Source organism: Acinonyx jubatus, chromosome C2 (genome assembly GCF_027475565.1).
Source record: "Acinonyx jubatus isolate Ajub_Pintada_27869175 chromosome C2, VMU_Ajub_asm_v1.0, whole genome shotgun sequence".
NCBI lineage: Eukaryota > Metazoa > Chordata > Mammalia > Carnivora > Felidae > Acinonyx > Acinonyx jubatus.
Window position 1 is genome coordinate 149,944,437 of NC_069384.1, and position 14,266 is coordinate 149,958,702.

A 14,266-nucleotide genomic window follows, 5' to 3' on the forward strand; every position below is an offset into this window, starting at 1 on the left:
TATTTTCCAAAGAAGATAAAATAAAGAACCTCTGGACAGGGAGGAGGAGGAAAATTTGAGGGCACAGGTACCATACTGAAACAAGAGGAATACAGGCTAACACAGCCAATGAAGAAATTCCAGCTCTCCTCCCCCTGTGGCTCCTAGGATGTTGGCAGCCGGGCCTCTACCTACTCTCCCCCACCAGTCCCCAAGCAGAAAGCAGAAGGTACTTCTCAGGAGAACATGACCAGCTTCAAAAACAGCCCGGTCAGATCATCCTACAGTTGGCAGATTCTACTCAGGAGCTCACAGTTTTTAAAATTTTTTTTTCAACGTTTATTTATTTTTGGGACAGAGAGAGACAGAGCATGAATGGGGGAGGGGCAGAGAGAGAGGGAGACACAGAATCGGAAACAGGCTCCAGGCTCTGAGCCATCAGCCCAGAGCCCGACGCGGGGCTTGAACTCACGAACCATGAGATCGTGACCTGGCTGAAGTCGGATGCTTAACCGACTGTGCCACCCAGACGCCCCAGGAGCTCACAGTTTTTAATCAGTACTGAGGTCCATCCTTAAATATGAACAGGTCTAGGAAAGTCAAAGCCACTTACCTGAGAGATAAACACAGGTGGGGTTTAACCAACTTACAGAAAACATATTATGTAGAGAGAAGATAACTTCAAAAATTCTATCAATACCCTCAGAGAGCTCAAAAATCAATACATCCATGAAAAATAAATAGGATGTCATTGTTAAAAAAAAAAACAGAATGAAAGAGCTCTCAGGAATTAAAAATGCATATATATGATGGCAGAAATGAAAATCAACGGAAGGATTAAAAGATAAAATTGAAGAAATCTCACAAAGTAAACACACAAAGATACAGAAAATAAGAGGAAAAGGAGAAAAGACCAGGAATCTAGAGGCCCAGTCCAGGAAGTTCAACACCTAAATTACAGGAGTTCTAGAAACAGAAAACAAAAGGGAAGAAATCAAAGACCAGCACAGTGGAGGAAAACAGGCCCCCCAACAAGGCCCAGAAAAGATCCCACAACAAATGTCTACCAAGAAAGGTCACCTGGGGCACCTGGGTGGCTCAGTCGGTTGAGGGTACAACTTCAGCTCAGGTTGGGGCGCCTGGGTGGCTCAGTCGGTTAAGCCTCCGACTTCAGCTCAGGTCACGATCTCACAGTCCGTGAGTTCGAGCCCCGCGTCGGGCTCTGGCCTGATGGCTCAGAGCCTGGAGCCTGCTTCCAGTTCTGTGTCTCCCTCTCTCTCTGCCCCTCCCCCATTCATGCTCTGTCTCTGTCTCAAAAATAAAAAAAAAATAATAATAATAAAAAAAAAAAAAACAACTTCAGCTCAGGTCATGATCTCACGGTTCGTGGGTTTGAGCCCCGCGTCAGGTTCTGTGCTGACAGCTCACAGCATGGAGCCTGCTTTGGATTCTGTGTCTCTCTCCCTCTCTGCCCTCCCTACTCTCTCTCTCAAAAATAAATGTTTAAAAAAAAATTTTTTTTTTAAGAACCAGATGAAAATTCTAAAACTGAATAATCTGAAACCAAAAATTCACAAATACAGGTTGAAAGTAAACAAATGGAAATAAATATACCATGTCAACATAGCTCGAGGGTTACAAGATGAAATTTTGTAACATTAAGACACCAAAAGGGATGACTTCTTCCCCTGTTGAAGCCCCATCAACTGGTACTAATAACCAATATTGAAACAATTTCTCACCTCTATGAAATAGCACTTCAAAAGAACTGAAATGCTTTGACTTTTACTGGAAAAGCTTCCATTTTCCAATTTCTGTGTTGTTCCTTCTTTGCTTAAAGAAGTCCAGATTTCTGGACTTTCTATTCTCTCCCACTGTCTATTTAACTATCTAGCACCAAAAGCTTCCCATTTTAATTACTTTACCTCTACAACGAATCCTGAAATTCAACAGGCGCACCTCGTTCTTTTTCTTCAAGATAGCCTTGGCTCTTCTGGGCCCTTTGCATTTCCAAATTGGTTTACTCTGATTAAAGATTATACCCTACAGGCCTTTTCTGCATCTACTGAGATAATCCTGTGGGCTCTTTTGCTCTGTTAACATGGATTTGCAACTGTTAAATCAATTATGCACTTCTAAGATTAAAACACTTGGTCATGATATAATTTCTTTACATACTGCTGGATTCTATTTGTGAATGTTTTAAAGATTTTTGCATCTTATATTCATCAGGGATTAGTTCTGTTTATCTCTTACTCTTTGTTCCCTTAATCTGCTTTCTTTTTGAGAATTCTCTATTCCGTTTGTCCCCTGTATTAGCTTGAAAGTTATCTTTCTTTCTTTTTTTTTTAAACATTTTTATTTATTTTTGAGAGACAGAAAGAGACAGAGTGTGAGCAGGGGAGGGGCAGAGAGAGAGGAAGACACAGAATCTGAAGCAGGCTCCAGGCTCTGAGCTGTCAGCATAGAGCCCAACATGGGCTTGAACCCACCAACTGTGAGATCATGACCTGAGCTGAAGTCGGATGCTCAACTGACTGAGCCATCCAGGCGCCCCGAGAATCATCTTTCTATCCTTTAGTGATTATCCTAGAGATTACAGCATCCCTCCTTGATTTATCAAAACCTAACATTCATAGATAGTTTCATCCTCTTGGTGGCCAATCAAAGAACTTTTAGAACATCCAAATATTATCATTTTCAATGTTCTTCCTTCTTTTCTGTATCTCTGACCTCCCCTCTAAATCATTTGCCTTCTGCCTGAAGAACACCCTCTTTACTTGAAACCTTCATTCCTTTTTTTTTTTAACGTTTATTTTATTTTTGAGACAGAGAAAGACAGAGCATGAACAGGGGAGGGTCAGAGAGAGGGAGACACAGAATCTGAAAAAGGCTCCAGGCTCTGAGCTGTCAGCACAGAGCCCGACGCGGGGCTCGAACTCACGGACTGCAAGATCATGACCTGAGCTGAAGTCAGCCACTTAACCGACTGAGCCACCCAGGTGCCCCTGAAACCTTCATTCTTGAAAGAGTTTCACTTGTCAAGTTTAGGTTGACAATTATTTCCTTTAGCATTTAAAGTTATCATTCCACTGTCTTCCGGCATCCACTGTTTTTAAGAAGTTAGTTGTCAATATAACTATTACTCTTGTGATCGTAATGCCTTGTTTCCTCTGGCTGCTTTTTAAGGTTCTCTCCTAGGTGTTCAGAAATTGGCTGGCATAAGAACAGGTGTGGAATTTTTATTTATCTTATCTAGGTTCATAGGGCTTCCTGAATCTGTGGCTTAATGTCTTTCATTCATTTTGCAAAGTTCTTTTCTACTTCTATCTTTTATTTCTCTGCCCTTTATTACTGTGGCCCTGACTGTGGATCTTAGGCCATCTCACTCTGGCCTCTCTGCGTCTTTCCCTCTCTTCTGTATTATTGTTGTGTCTTTCCAGGGGTTTAGTCTGTGTATTATCTTCTGATCTATCTTCCAGTTCACTACTTCTCTCTCCGCTTTCACTTAATCTCTTGATAAAATCATCCATTGAGTTCTTAACTTCTGTTAGTGTGCAACACAGATCTGTAACAGACTTTTCATTTGGTTCTTATATATTTTTACAGCTCTCAACTGAAATTCCCACTTCCTTGATCATAGCAAGCACTATTATTCAATATGCATACGATAATGCATATGATATGCATATGATAACAATATGCCAATTTGGAGCTCACCCAAGTTTGCCTCAACTGTTGATGTTTCTGCTGGCTACTTATTTTCAATGATCAGCCAGTCATGATACATACAAAACTGTAAAACAATTTGAGGGAAGGGACGCCTGGGTGGCTTAGTCGGTTAAGTGTCCGACTTCGGCTCAGGTCATGATCTCGTGGTCCGTGAGTTTGAGCCCCACGTCGGGCTCTGTGCTGACAGCTCAGAGCCTGGAGCCTGCTTCCCATTCTGTGTCTCCCTCTCTCTCTGCCCCTCCCCTGCTCATGCTCTGTCTCTGTCTCAAAATAAAAAACATTTTTAAAATTTTTTAAAAAATAATAATTTGAGGGAAAGTAATTTGAGGTGCTATACTCCTGTAATGATGTTACATGTGCTTCCAGCAGGCAGCTGAGGGCACCATTAATTCTAGAACATCTTAATCCTACTTTAAAGTTTATCTTCTTTTGGGGCACCTGGGTGGCTCAGTCAGTTCAGCGACCGACTTCGGCTCAGGTCATGATCTCACGGTTTGTGGGTTCGAGCCCTGCGTCCAGCTCTGTGCTGACAGCTCAGAACCTGGGGCCTGCTTCAGATTCTGTGTCTCCCTCTCTCTCTCTGCCCCTCCCCCACTCATGCTCTGTCTCTGTCTCAGAAATAAATGAATATTTTTAAAAAGTTTTTTTTAAGTTTATCTTCTTTTGGTTCCCCCTTGCCCTCATGTCTTTGGGGTTCCAACTCAAAAGGAGGGGTTCACTACCCTCTGTTTAAAGCCCCACAGGCTATCAAATGAAAATGCAACCCTATGGAAGAACTAAAAAAGGACTCAAATGTCAAAGTCACTACCCTGGGCCTCTGTTCTTACACAGATCCTGACTTGGTAGGTCTTCCCTATATTCTCAGCTGTACAATGCTTTCAGCCAGAGATGTTTCCCAAGTTTGTCCATCTTTTCCAGGTGCCTTCAGAAAGAGGGTTGGTCCTGGTCATCAACAGAGGAAGCCTCCATGTCTACCTTTTACCCAGGTTTTAGACTATTTTCAGGAACACATAATACCAAAAGGGTTGACTTCTCCTCTACACATACACAGAAACTACAATCACCTGTCTAGATCAGACTGTCCGTGGAAAGTGTTTAACCAAGACCCTAAGGGCAGAGGTCTGAAAAACAGTAATTTCTACTCCAAAGTGTAACCCAAGAGGGAAACAGAATTCTCTTTCAACCGATTTTATTGTTTCAGATTGTTAGGGACCAAACTATATCCCTCCCCCTCCCCAAAAAAACTCTTAAGTCCCAATGTGACTGGAGAGATAAAGCCTTTAAAGAGGTAACTAAGGTCAGATGAGGTTATAAGGGTGGAGCCCTAATCCAATAGAACTGGTGTCCTTATAGGAAAGGGAAGGGCACCTGCTGTATGTGCACCCACACGGAGAAAAGACGACGTGAGAACACAGGAAGCACGCAGCTATCTGCAAGCTCACCAGAAACCACTCCTGCTGGCCCCCTGAGGAAGACTTCCAGCTGCCAGAACTGTGAGAAAATAAGCCTCAGTTATGGAAGCCACAGTGTCTGTGGTATTTCAAAGCCATCCGTTCTATGGCAGCCCTAACAGTCTAATACACCATGCACATCACCTGTACGACGTGGGACAGGCGACTGAGACCATCACTCATTCTAGAAACAGTACCATAAATCCACTGGCCCCTAAATCCATAAGCAGAGCCTGACAAGTGGGCTTACACAAGGAACCCCAGTGGAACAGCAGCGGAACAGCAGGCAGCATGCTGAAGGAGAACAGGAACGCAGACGCTCCGGAGAACAAGTCATTTCAAACTGATCGCGGCAGAAAGTTAAACAAGGGCACACCGCACACACTCAGCCAGGAAGCGAAGCTCATCTGAGCCCCCTTCCGTCATGAGAAGCTTTGGACCAGATTCTAAAAGAATTCTGCAAATGTCTCCTACACCACCCCCACCCCCCCACCCCCCCCCACCGCATGTGAAATCAGGATCCTGCCATGCCATGATCTTGGCAAATGCACCGGGTTCACAAGGGGTGCCCTGTTACCCACAGCCCCTCACAACCTTCAGCAAGCGCTTCCCTCACTCTGGAGGACGGAGGCAGCATAAAACACGGCCAGTGAGCTCACGAAGACGCACACATCCACATCCATCCCAAAGCCAGACCAGCATATACTGGCTAGTCCACTGTACCTCTCCTCTATCAACACAGTAAGCAGGAGACTCAGACACAGGAAGCCGCCTCTCTGGCTCTCCTCAGACACTAGATCTTGCCCGGGCACCCTTCATGAAATGGGCTATTTCCCACTCCCCCCGAAAGCTCTGCAATCGAGCATTTCTAGAGGGGGAGGAGAGGCTCACATACTCTGCAGAGGGTCACCTGCCATCTCACCCAGCTTCTGCTCTCACTGCCGTCACCTGGGTGGCCGGGGGGTGGGGTGGAGAACAGTATAGCCATCACTCAGCATCAATTAAAATTTAAAATACATATGTCCTGGGGTACCTGGCTGGCTCAGTCGGCACAGTATGCAACTCCTGATCTCAGAGTTGTGAGTTCAAGACCCAGGTTCAGAGTAAAGATGACTTAAATAAATAAATCTTAAAAAAAAAAAAAAAACCAAAATATACATGTTCTATGAAGCAGAGATTCCTCTTATCATCTATCCTCGAGAACCAATCTGCATAAACTATATACAATCAGAAAATCCATCAATAGGAAACTCGATAAAATGTGGTCTACATACAAACTTTGAAATATTAAACAGCTATTAAAAAGATCCGGGTTGATCCATATGTATGAGAAAGACTGTCAAAACATATCTCTGACTTTCAAAGCCATAAACATGCAACAATACAGATGTAAGTCGCAAACATGGTGAACAAAAGATGGACACAAAATAGTTCACTCTGTTAGATTCCACTCATATAAAGCACAAAAACAGGCAAAACGGACGTGTCCTGGGAGAAGTCAACATAGTCGTTACCCTTAAGGATATAGGGGTAGAGACTACAATGGAGCAAAAAAGGGCTGGTGGGCAGAGGAGCTGGTAAATTTCTGATTCTCAATCTAGATGCTGATTACCTGGGCATATTCAGTTTGTAAAAATTCATCAAGCTGTCACTTCTGATAATTACATTGTTCTACCTGTATTTTATACTCCAGTTAAATGTTTGAAAAGGTACAATACCATTTTAGGTTAAAAAGTCTATTTCTTTAAGTACTTTCACAGATGCACAGATAAAATGTGTAGGACTCAGACGGGGGCCAGGGGTGGTAAAGGGCCCTGGTTTACCTGTAATGTTTAATTTTCTGCAATTGAATGTATGTGCATTATCTGTAAGACTAAAAATTAATAAAACTTAAAATGGGAAAAGAAGTTTGGCCACAGTGACCTCTACTCCTCCAACTACACCCAGGGTGGCTAACCAGGAGAGTCCTGGGTAAGAGGAGGTTTGGAAATGGTTTTTCAGGTCAGGAAAGGCAGGATTGCATTGCCCTGGCTCTCCTTCCCCTGAGTGGCCCTGCAGGACCCACTCTCAGGTGGAGGGTTCACAGGAGGGGACAGCCAGGTGGAAAGGGAAATAAGAAGTCACCTCTGTAACTTTCCCGCCCCTCCATTTCTGACGCCCAGGTCCTCAGGGCACAGAGAAGCTAGACCTCCTTACGAGGCCTGAGCCACAGGGCTCCTCCCTAACCCAGTCCCTGCCCAAACCAGCGGTCTAAGGTAGGCCCTGGTCTGCCTGGCTTATGAGCACCTGAAGGGAAGGTCAAAACTTGGGTGACAAGGAAATTCCCCAAAAAACCACAATCAAATAAATAAATAAACAATCTTAACCAATGGCTGTCAGCCCAGGGTTCTGAGAACTCATGCATGCTTTCTGAATTGATGGGGGGGGGGGGGGGGGTTAAGAAGGAGGGTTGTCAGCGACATTAGACATTACATTAAAGGCATTGTCCTCATACCTGAAAACACTGTGCACCACTACACAAGCCAGAAGGAAAAAACATCCTGACATTAACATTCAAGAGAGTCAGCTTCCAAGTCAGCCTCCTGTTACCATTGGCTCAGGTCTAGGAGGCAAGCAGAGGCCCCGCCCTCTCCTCGGATGGACAGACAACAGCTGGTCTGGTCACATCTTCCGAAACGCTTGACCACAAACTCCGGGAAGCAGCCTTCTCCAACCTCCAGCCAAGGGCTTGGGTTTCCAACCAGCCTTCCTTTTCCTTCTCCGGAACTAATTTTAGCCTCCTTGGTTGTCAGAGTGGAACTGAAATAGTCCGCAGAGGAACATTTGCAAACGAGAACACAAGCTCACCTCACAAAACACCTCTGCTCCAGCCCAAAAGCTGACCAGAGAAGTCCCTTTGTGTGGCAGGCCAGGCCCCTAGAGAAGGTCCCCTGGGGGGAGGGGGGGGGGGAGGGCCACACATCTGCCCAGAGAGGCAGGCTTCCTTTCCAACACCTGCTCCCAATAACCACATGTCCATGAATGAGAACACCCAGCTAGGGCTGCCAATCCCCCAAAGAGTCTGAATAAAAGCACACGTATGTGTACAGCAAGACTGGAAAAACCGGGGCGAAGCACGGCGCTGTCCAGAGGCAGGAGGCCGTGATTGATCTTGGGCCAGGAGGAGGCACGGCTTACCCCCAGCCCAATCATCACCTGGTTTCCAGTACCTCGGACAAAGACATCACTGGGCAATTTAAAACACAGAGACTCAGAAAAAGGCAGCAGCGTCTCCTCTCCCCCATTTCGGCCCCCACTCCCAACTTGGGCATCCAGGAGTGGCACCACCAGGTCCTCAAGAAACAAGCACCTCCGGGCTACGCTGGGCCCGAGTCTGGCGAAGAAAGACCAAAGAGGAAGCCCCAAGGAGGTGGGTATCTATTCTAGAGCAAAGAATTGGTGACTGAATGGGAGAAAAGAAAAAGAGTTCTGAGAAGGCAACAGGATGGAATGTAGTCTCAACCCCAGTAAGAAGCCCTTTAAAATAAACCCTGGACACACCAGTGAGTGGAGAAGTTGGAAACCCAAGCATTTGGGGCTGCATCTTCCAAGAGCCCAGTGTGCAATCTGATGCCCGGGCAAGCTGTGTCTTGCAGAGCCTGAGATCAGAGAAGAGCCCCCAGAAAGCCCTCCCCCGCAGAGCTCCGAGCAGGTCAGGAGAGGCGTGGAGAACAGACACGGGGTGCCTACCTGCCAAGCCCAACACACAGGCGCCCAGAGAGACCAAGCCCTTGGGTCCGGCCGTCAGGGCTGGCCACAGTGCTGCCCACCCCACCTCCCGGGGCCTGCCCGCCCACTCCCCGAGGCCAGGGTGGAGGCCCGCGCCCGCCCGTACCTCGGAGGAGAGGCTGCCCCCCTGCGCTGGCGTCCCCAGGCTCGGCGGGGCGCCAGGTGGCCAGCCTGCTCGAGGGCAGGGGCATGCCCGCGTCCTGCTGCAGCCCCAGAGTTGCTGCGGCCCGCCGCCAGCCTCAGCTCCCAGCCGCTGCGCGGGCGGCTCCCTGGCCCGCGGCCCCGGGGTTCCAGGCGGCACCGCGGCCCGGGCAACACGCACTGCCTGACATTCTGCGCGAGTGGGAGGGCGAGGCCCCAGTGCAAAGCTCAAGGCGGCAGGCAGAGGCGGGTGGGCGGGTGCGGGCAGGCGGGCAGGCAGGCTGCCTGGCCACCCACGGCCGCCGCCTCCCTGAAACCCGAACCGCTTTTGGGAAAACTCAAGGACGCCAGGATTCTCCTTGCTGGCTGGCCGAAGTACTCCCGAACCGCTCATTTCCAACCAAACTCTCAAAGCCGAGCAGGCTGAACAAACAGGGATCTCCCTGGCTTTGAGAAGAAGCCAACCTCCCATCCTGAATGCAGGAAGGGGGAGAGGAGGGGTGCCGTAGGCATTAGCCATAACCCCATCTCCCACAACTGTCTCTTTAAAAGCATGGGAACATTCCAGATCAGACGTTTTCAACCTCAGGTGATTTGCAACCCCTCCGTTTAGGACATTTTTGTTGTCACCATTAGAAGGGCTATTAGCATTGGGGTGCCTGGGTAGCTCAGTCCCTTAAGCGTCCAACTCTTGATTTCGGCTCAGGTCATGATCTCAGGGTTCTGGAGAGTGCGCTCCTCCTGGGGCACTGCGCTGACAGTGCGGAGCCTGCTTGGGATTCTCTCTCTCCCTCTCCTTCTGCTCCTCTTCCACTCTCTTTCTCAAAATAAATAAAAATGAACATTCAAAAATAAACAAACAAAAAGAAGGGGTCCAGGTCAACAATAGTGTTGAGAATTGAGAAACTCTGTTCTAGTCTACCCAGCCAGGACCATGCCTGAGAGCTGTCTATACAGTCTCATTCTCAAAAGTATTCCCCAGACCAACTCCCCCTGAGCCCCCAGATCTCAGTCCACGTAACAAGCCAGTATCTACAAGTGAATCTAAGCTCTAACTTGACGTCCCTTGGTCCCTACTTGCACCACCCTAAGCTCCTAGGAAGGGGGTGAATGCATTGGCACTCAAGGGGGGGTGGTGTGCCTGGAGAAGGAAGAGAAGGCAGAGACCAGAGGCTAGCATGGAAACACTATACAGGGATCACAAAAGGCAGAAGCAAAGAAGTCATGTCCAGTGGTTAGAACAAGGAAAGTGGAGGAAGCGACGTGGGAACAAGCCCAGTGCACCCCCAAAGACAATGAATTGTCCCTAAGGACCGGTAGAGTGGCTATGTGCAGGACAGCCAGGACTTCACGGAGCCCAACCCGGGGGGCTCCAGGTTCCTGGTATCCATGCAAAACAGCAAGTGCGTATGCACAATGCATGTACCGACCGTCACATGCACATGCTTTTTCTCTTATTTGTATTTTCTCAGGGGGAAGAGTCCACAGCTTTCATCAGAGTCTCAGAGGGGACTCATGATACAAAGGTCCATGCTATACGATGGGCACTCTTCACTGGGCTCCCTGAAAAGGTAATTTCGTGGGGTGCCTGGGTGGCTCAGTCCAATTCTTGATTTCGGCTCAGGTCATGATCCCACAGTTTGTGAGATCGAAACCTGCATCGGGCTCATCACTGACAGCGTGGAGCCTGATTAGGATTCCCTCTCTCCTCTCTCTCTGCCCCTCCTCACCCCCATGCTCATGCACTCTCTCTCAAAAGTAATAAATAAACAAAAAAAAAAAAAAGAAAGAAAAGGCAATTCCTTAGGCAAAATGCCAGGGGAAGTCCGGGTGCTATTTGGTGATTCTCGATGCCCAGAAAGCCCTGCAGGGCAGTACACTCAAGCTGTGGGAGACTCGGGGTTCCAGGACTTGTGTGTGCACACAGCTACAGAGCCTGGGAGGCTGGGTGAGTTTCTCTTATCATTTACCTCGGAAGAGCCTCTAAGAGATTAAGGGTGCCCACTCCTCCCAAAGGGCAGCCCATCCAGCCAGCGACTGGCCTAGAGTACCCAGCAGGTACGAGGATGGGTAGCAAAGGACACTTTTCCCTGACGAATGGCACCAGCACCCAGTGGCTCTGTAGTCTGTGTCCTTAACAGTCACCACTAGACCAAGCCTGAGGGTCCCTACACTCATCTCACACACACACACACACACACACACACTTCTCCCCTGCGGAAACACACATCTTTGGGTCAGAGAGTAGCCAGCCTATGAGGACAAAGCGGGCAGTCAAAGCGGGCAGTTCCTGATAGGACAGACAAGGGTCAGGTCCTCCTCCCCTAGTGGCTCCTGACATTTCACTCAGAACATTCTCCACCCTACCCTCATTTGAACCGGAAATACAGAGATAGATGTCAAGAGTTCTTAAAAGATACACAGACGTGTGTCCAGGATCTCCATTGCAAGACAAGAACCAAATAACTTATTTGTCGCAAGGACACTAGGCCAGGCCCAGAACCCAAAAAACTTGCAGAACTAACTGAACAGTGATCTTGTAACAAGCACCATGAGCCATTATGATAGCATAACAGAAGTTCTGCCTTTTCTTCCAGGCCTGCGCCATCCAATATGGTAAACCACTGGCTAAATGGGACTACTGAGCACTTGAATTGGGGAAAGTTTAAGTTGAGATGTTCTAAAACACACGCTGGATTTTGATGATAGTACCAAAAAAAAAAAAAAAGAATGTAAAATATCTCATTAGGTGATTTAATACTTATTACATGGTGAAACGATTACTTTGTATATATTAGGTTAAATAAATATACCATTAAAGTTAATTTCATCTTGTTATAGACTGTTTGTGTCCCCTCGAAATTCGTATGTTGAAACCCTAACCCCCAATATGACGGTATTTGGAGCTGGAGCCTTTGGGAGGTAACCAGGGTTAGACTGGTTCATGAGGGTGGGGCCCTCAATTTGGGATTAGCGGAAGAGGAAGAATGATCCCTCTCTACCTGGCCCTCCACACACGAGGAGAGGCCACATGAGGACGTGAGGACACAGTGAGAAGGCAGCAATCTGTAAGCCAGGCGGAGGGTCCTCGCCACATCCCTACCATGCTGGCACACTGATCTCGGACTTCCAGACACTAGAACTATGAGAAATAAATTGTTATTTAGGTCACCCTGCCTATAGTATTTAATACAGCGAGCAGTCCGAGCAGACTAAGCCACCTGTTTCTTTTCCCATTTATTGACACAACTACTAGAACATTTTAAGGTATGTATGTTGTTGATGCTACGTTTCTGTGGGACAGTGCTGTTCTTGACCCTCCTACTGCGTGCTGCAGAGGACGGGGGTAATTCTAACCAGCAAGCCAGGAGCTGGAAGGAAGGGCATCCATGAACTCAAAGAACAGGAGAGCCAGCTCTCCCCTACCTGCGCCTGAGGCAGCTCTTCCCATAGCTGTTCACAGATCAGGGCAGTGGCCACCAGAAACGTCTAGCGACCCCACCTTCCTCCTAGGGCAGGACCACAGGTCCTTGGATTCCAGTAGAAGTCTAGCTGTCCCACTCTGCAAGGGGGAGCAGAGGGAAGGAGGGAAACGCAGTCCTTCCAGGGGCCCCATTCCACCCTGCCGAGTCTCATCAAGGAGGGAAGTGAGACTGGCGAGACCAGAGTGAGACAAATTAGGATGAGGGTTCCAGGTCTGAGGCTGTCCTGTTCTAGGAGGAGGCCCTCTGTGCAGGCAGGGAGAGGACTGAAAGAGCCCGGGACCTTCGAGAGGGATCTAGAGACAGCCAGGCAGGCTGCCGCGTGCCTCTTAAGTCAGAAGCCGGCTCCTCTGGAAGGCAATGCCTTTCTTTCTCTTCAGAAGCATCTCAAAGCAGCACTTAAAAGGCAGAGTTCAACACCATCACTTTGCTTCCACCACACAAGAAATGGCTCCAAAAGAGCCGCGACGCCCCACCCCACACTGGACCCAGGGACCAATAAGGGGGTCCCCGTCCTCTTGCTCCTGCACTCAGGCTACGCAGCTCCAAACTCCACAAGAACTCACCTGCTTCGAGTGCAGACAACTAAGCGGTGATACATTCAAAGGAGGCGGGAGAGTGGGGGTGGGATGGGACGGTGATTCCCCCATCCCCACCCCCGCAGCAGCGCGGGGATCCCTGCCCCGCCCCTGCAGGCCAGGCCCCGCCCTTCACGGGTTTCCCAGACTCCGCGCCGCTGCCACCGCGGGCGGCAGGGGACCCGCGCTGCATGTGTAATGGGGGCTGGGAACAAAGACTCGCAGGACCCGACGCCCCGGCTGCCGCGCACCAGCCGCCCCGACCTCTCGGGGCTTCTCCCTGGAGCTTCGACGCGCGGCTCTCCACGCTGCTCAGGGCTGCCTGGAGCCACCCGAACTGGAGCGCGGAGCCCATCCCTGCGCGCAGCCCGAGTTGGGCGCGCCCGAGCACCGCTCGAAGAGGAAAATCACTGCTTCGGCCTTGGGGAAAAGCGCTTTTCCCGGCGGAATTCCCACTGTATGCACCCGCACCCACACACCCTCCTCACAGGCACGCGAGCCGAACGCTAGCCCCGCCGGTCACCCGCCCCCGCCACGTGCTTCCCACAGGCACAAACAGGGACCTGGGACCTGTTAGTGTTTCATCGCACCCCACCTCTCTTCCCAGGAGCCTCAAACAAAGCGGTCCGTGGGGCGACCGCACCTCGCGTCCTGGGGCCGCCGCAGGGAAAGCGGGCGTAGGTGGGAGCTGGCGCCAACTGCCCGCCTCTCGGGGAACCACGACGCAGACGCCGGTGGGATGGGGTGCAGGGGACTCCTCCAGGATGTGTGAAGCAGCCCCCTTCGTTTGGCTACACCTAGTGGCTCTGAGGGTCGCGCAGTCCTGCCCCCAGCCCCTTCTGAGCCTACAGTCCCGCCGCCTCCGGGTTAGATCTGCCTACCCCGCCTGGCCACTTTCCCCACGCTCCGGTTTCCCTCTCGCTCTCCTCGGGTTCCACGCGCCCGAGTAGCCTGAACCCCGACCCTGAGGCACTGGACCCCGGCCCCGATCATGGGGTCGCCAGGCCGCCGCACCAACAAGACCGTCCCCCCAAGATTGGCGAGCGCGGCGCCCAGCGCGCCCCCAGTCCCCGCCCCGGGAGGTGCGAGCTGGGTGCAGGTGGCGCGGCGAGGAGGCCACGGGCCCGCCCTTTGT

The 14,266-nt window shown here is 49.7% G+C and overlaps 2 protein-coding genes across 4 annotated transcripts in view; both read right to left on the reverse strand.

Annotated features, from left to right (window-relative positions):
• ACVR2B (activin A receptor type 2B) overlaps window positions 1-14,266 on the reverse strand; it is a 39,968-nt gene that overhangs the window by 25,426 nt on the left and 276 nt on the right. For 2 of the 3 annotated variants that reach the window (XM_027040704.2, XM_027040703.2), the window contains exon 1: window positions 9,037-12,635. The exons of the other annotated variant lie outside the window; for it this stretch is intronic. In XM_027040704.2, the coding sequence (XP_026896505.1) occupies window positions 9,037-9,121 (85 nt within the window). In that variant the 5' untranslated portion in view covers window positions 9,122-12,635. Of the gene's footprint in view, window positions 1-9,036; window positions 12,636-14,266 lie in introns of those variants that run through there. 3 annotated transcript variants of the gene reach the window in all.
• XYLB (xylulokinase) overlaps window positions 1-14,266 on the reverse strand; it is a 94,353-nt gene that overhangs the window by 8,154 nt on the left and 71,933 nt on the right. The gene's annotated exons all lie outside the window — the stretch shown is intronic.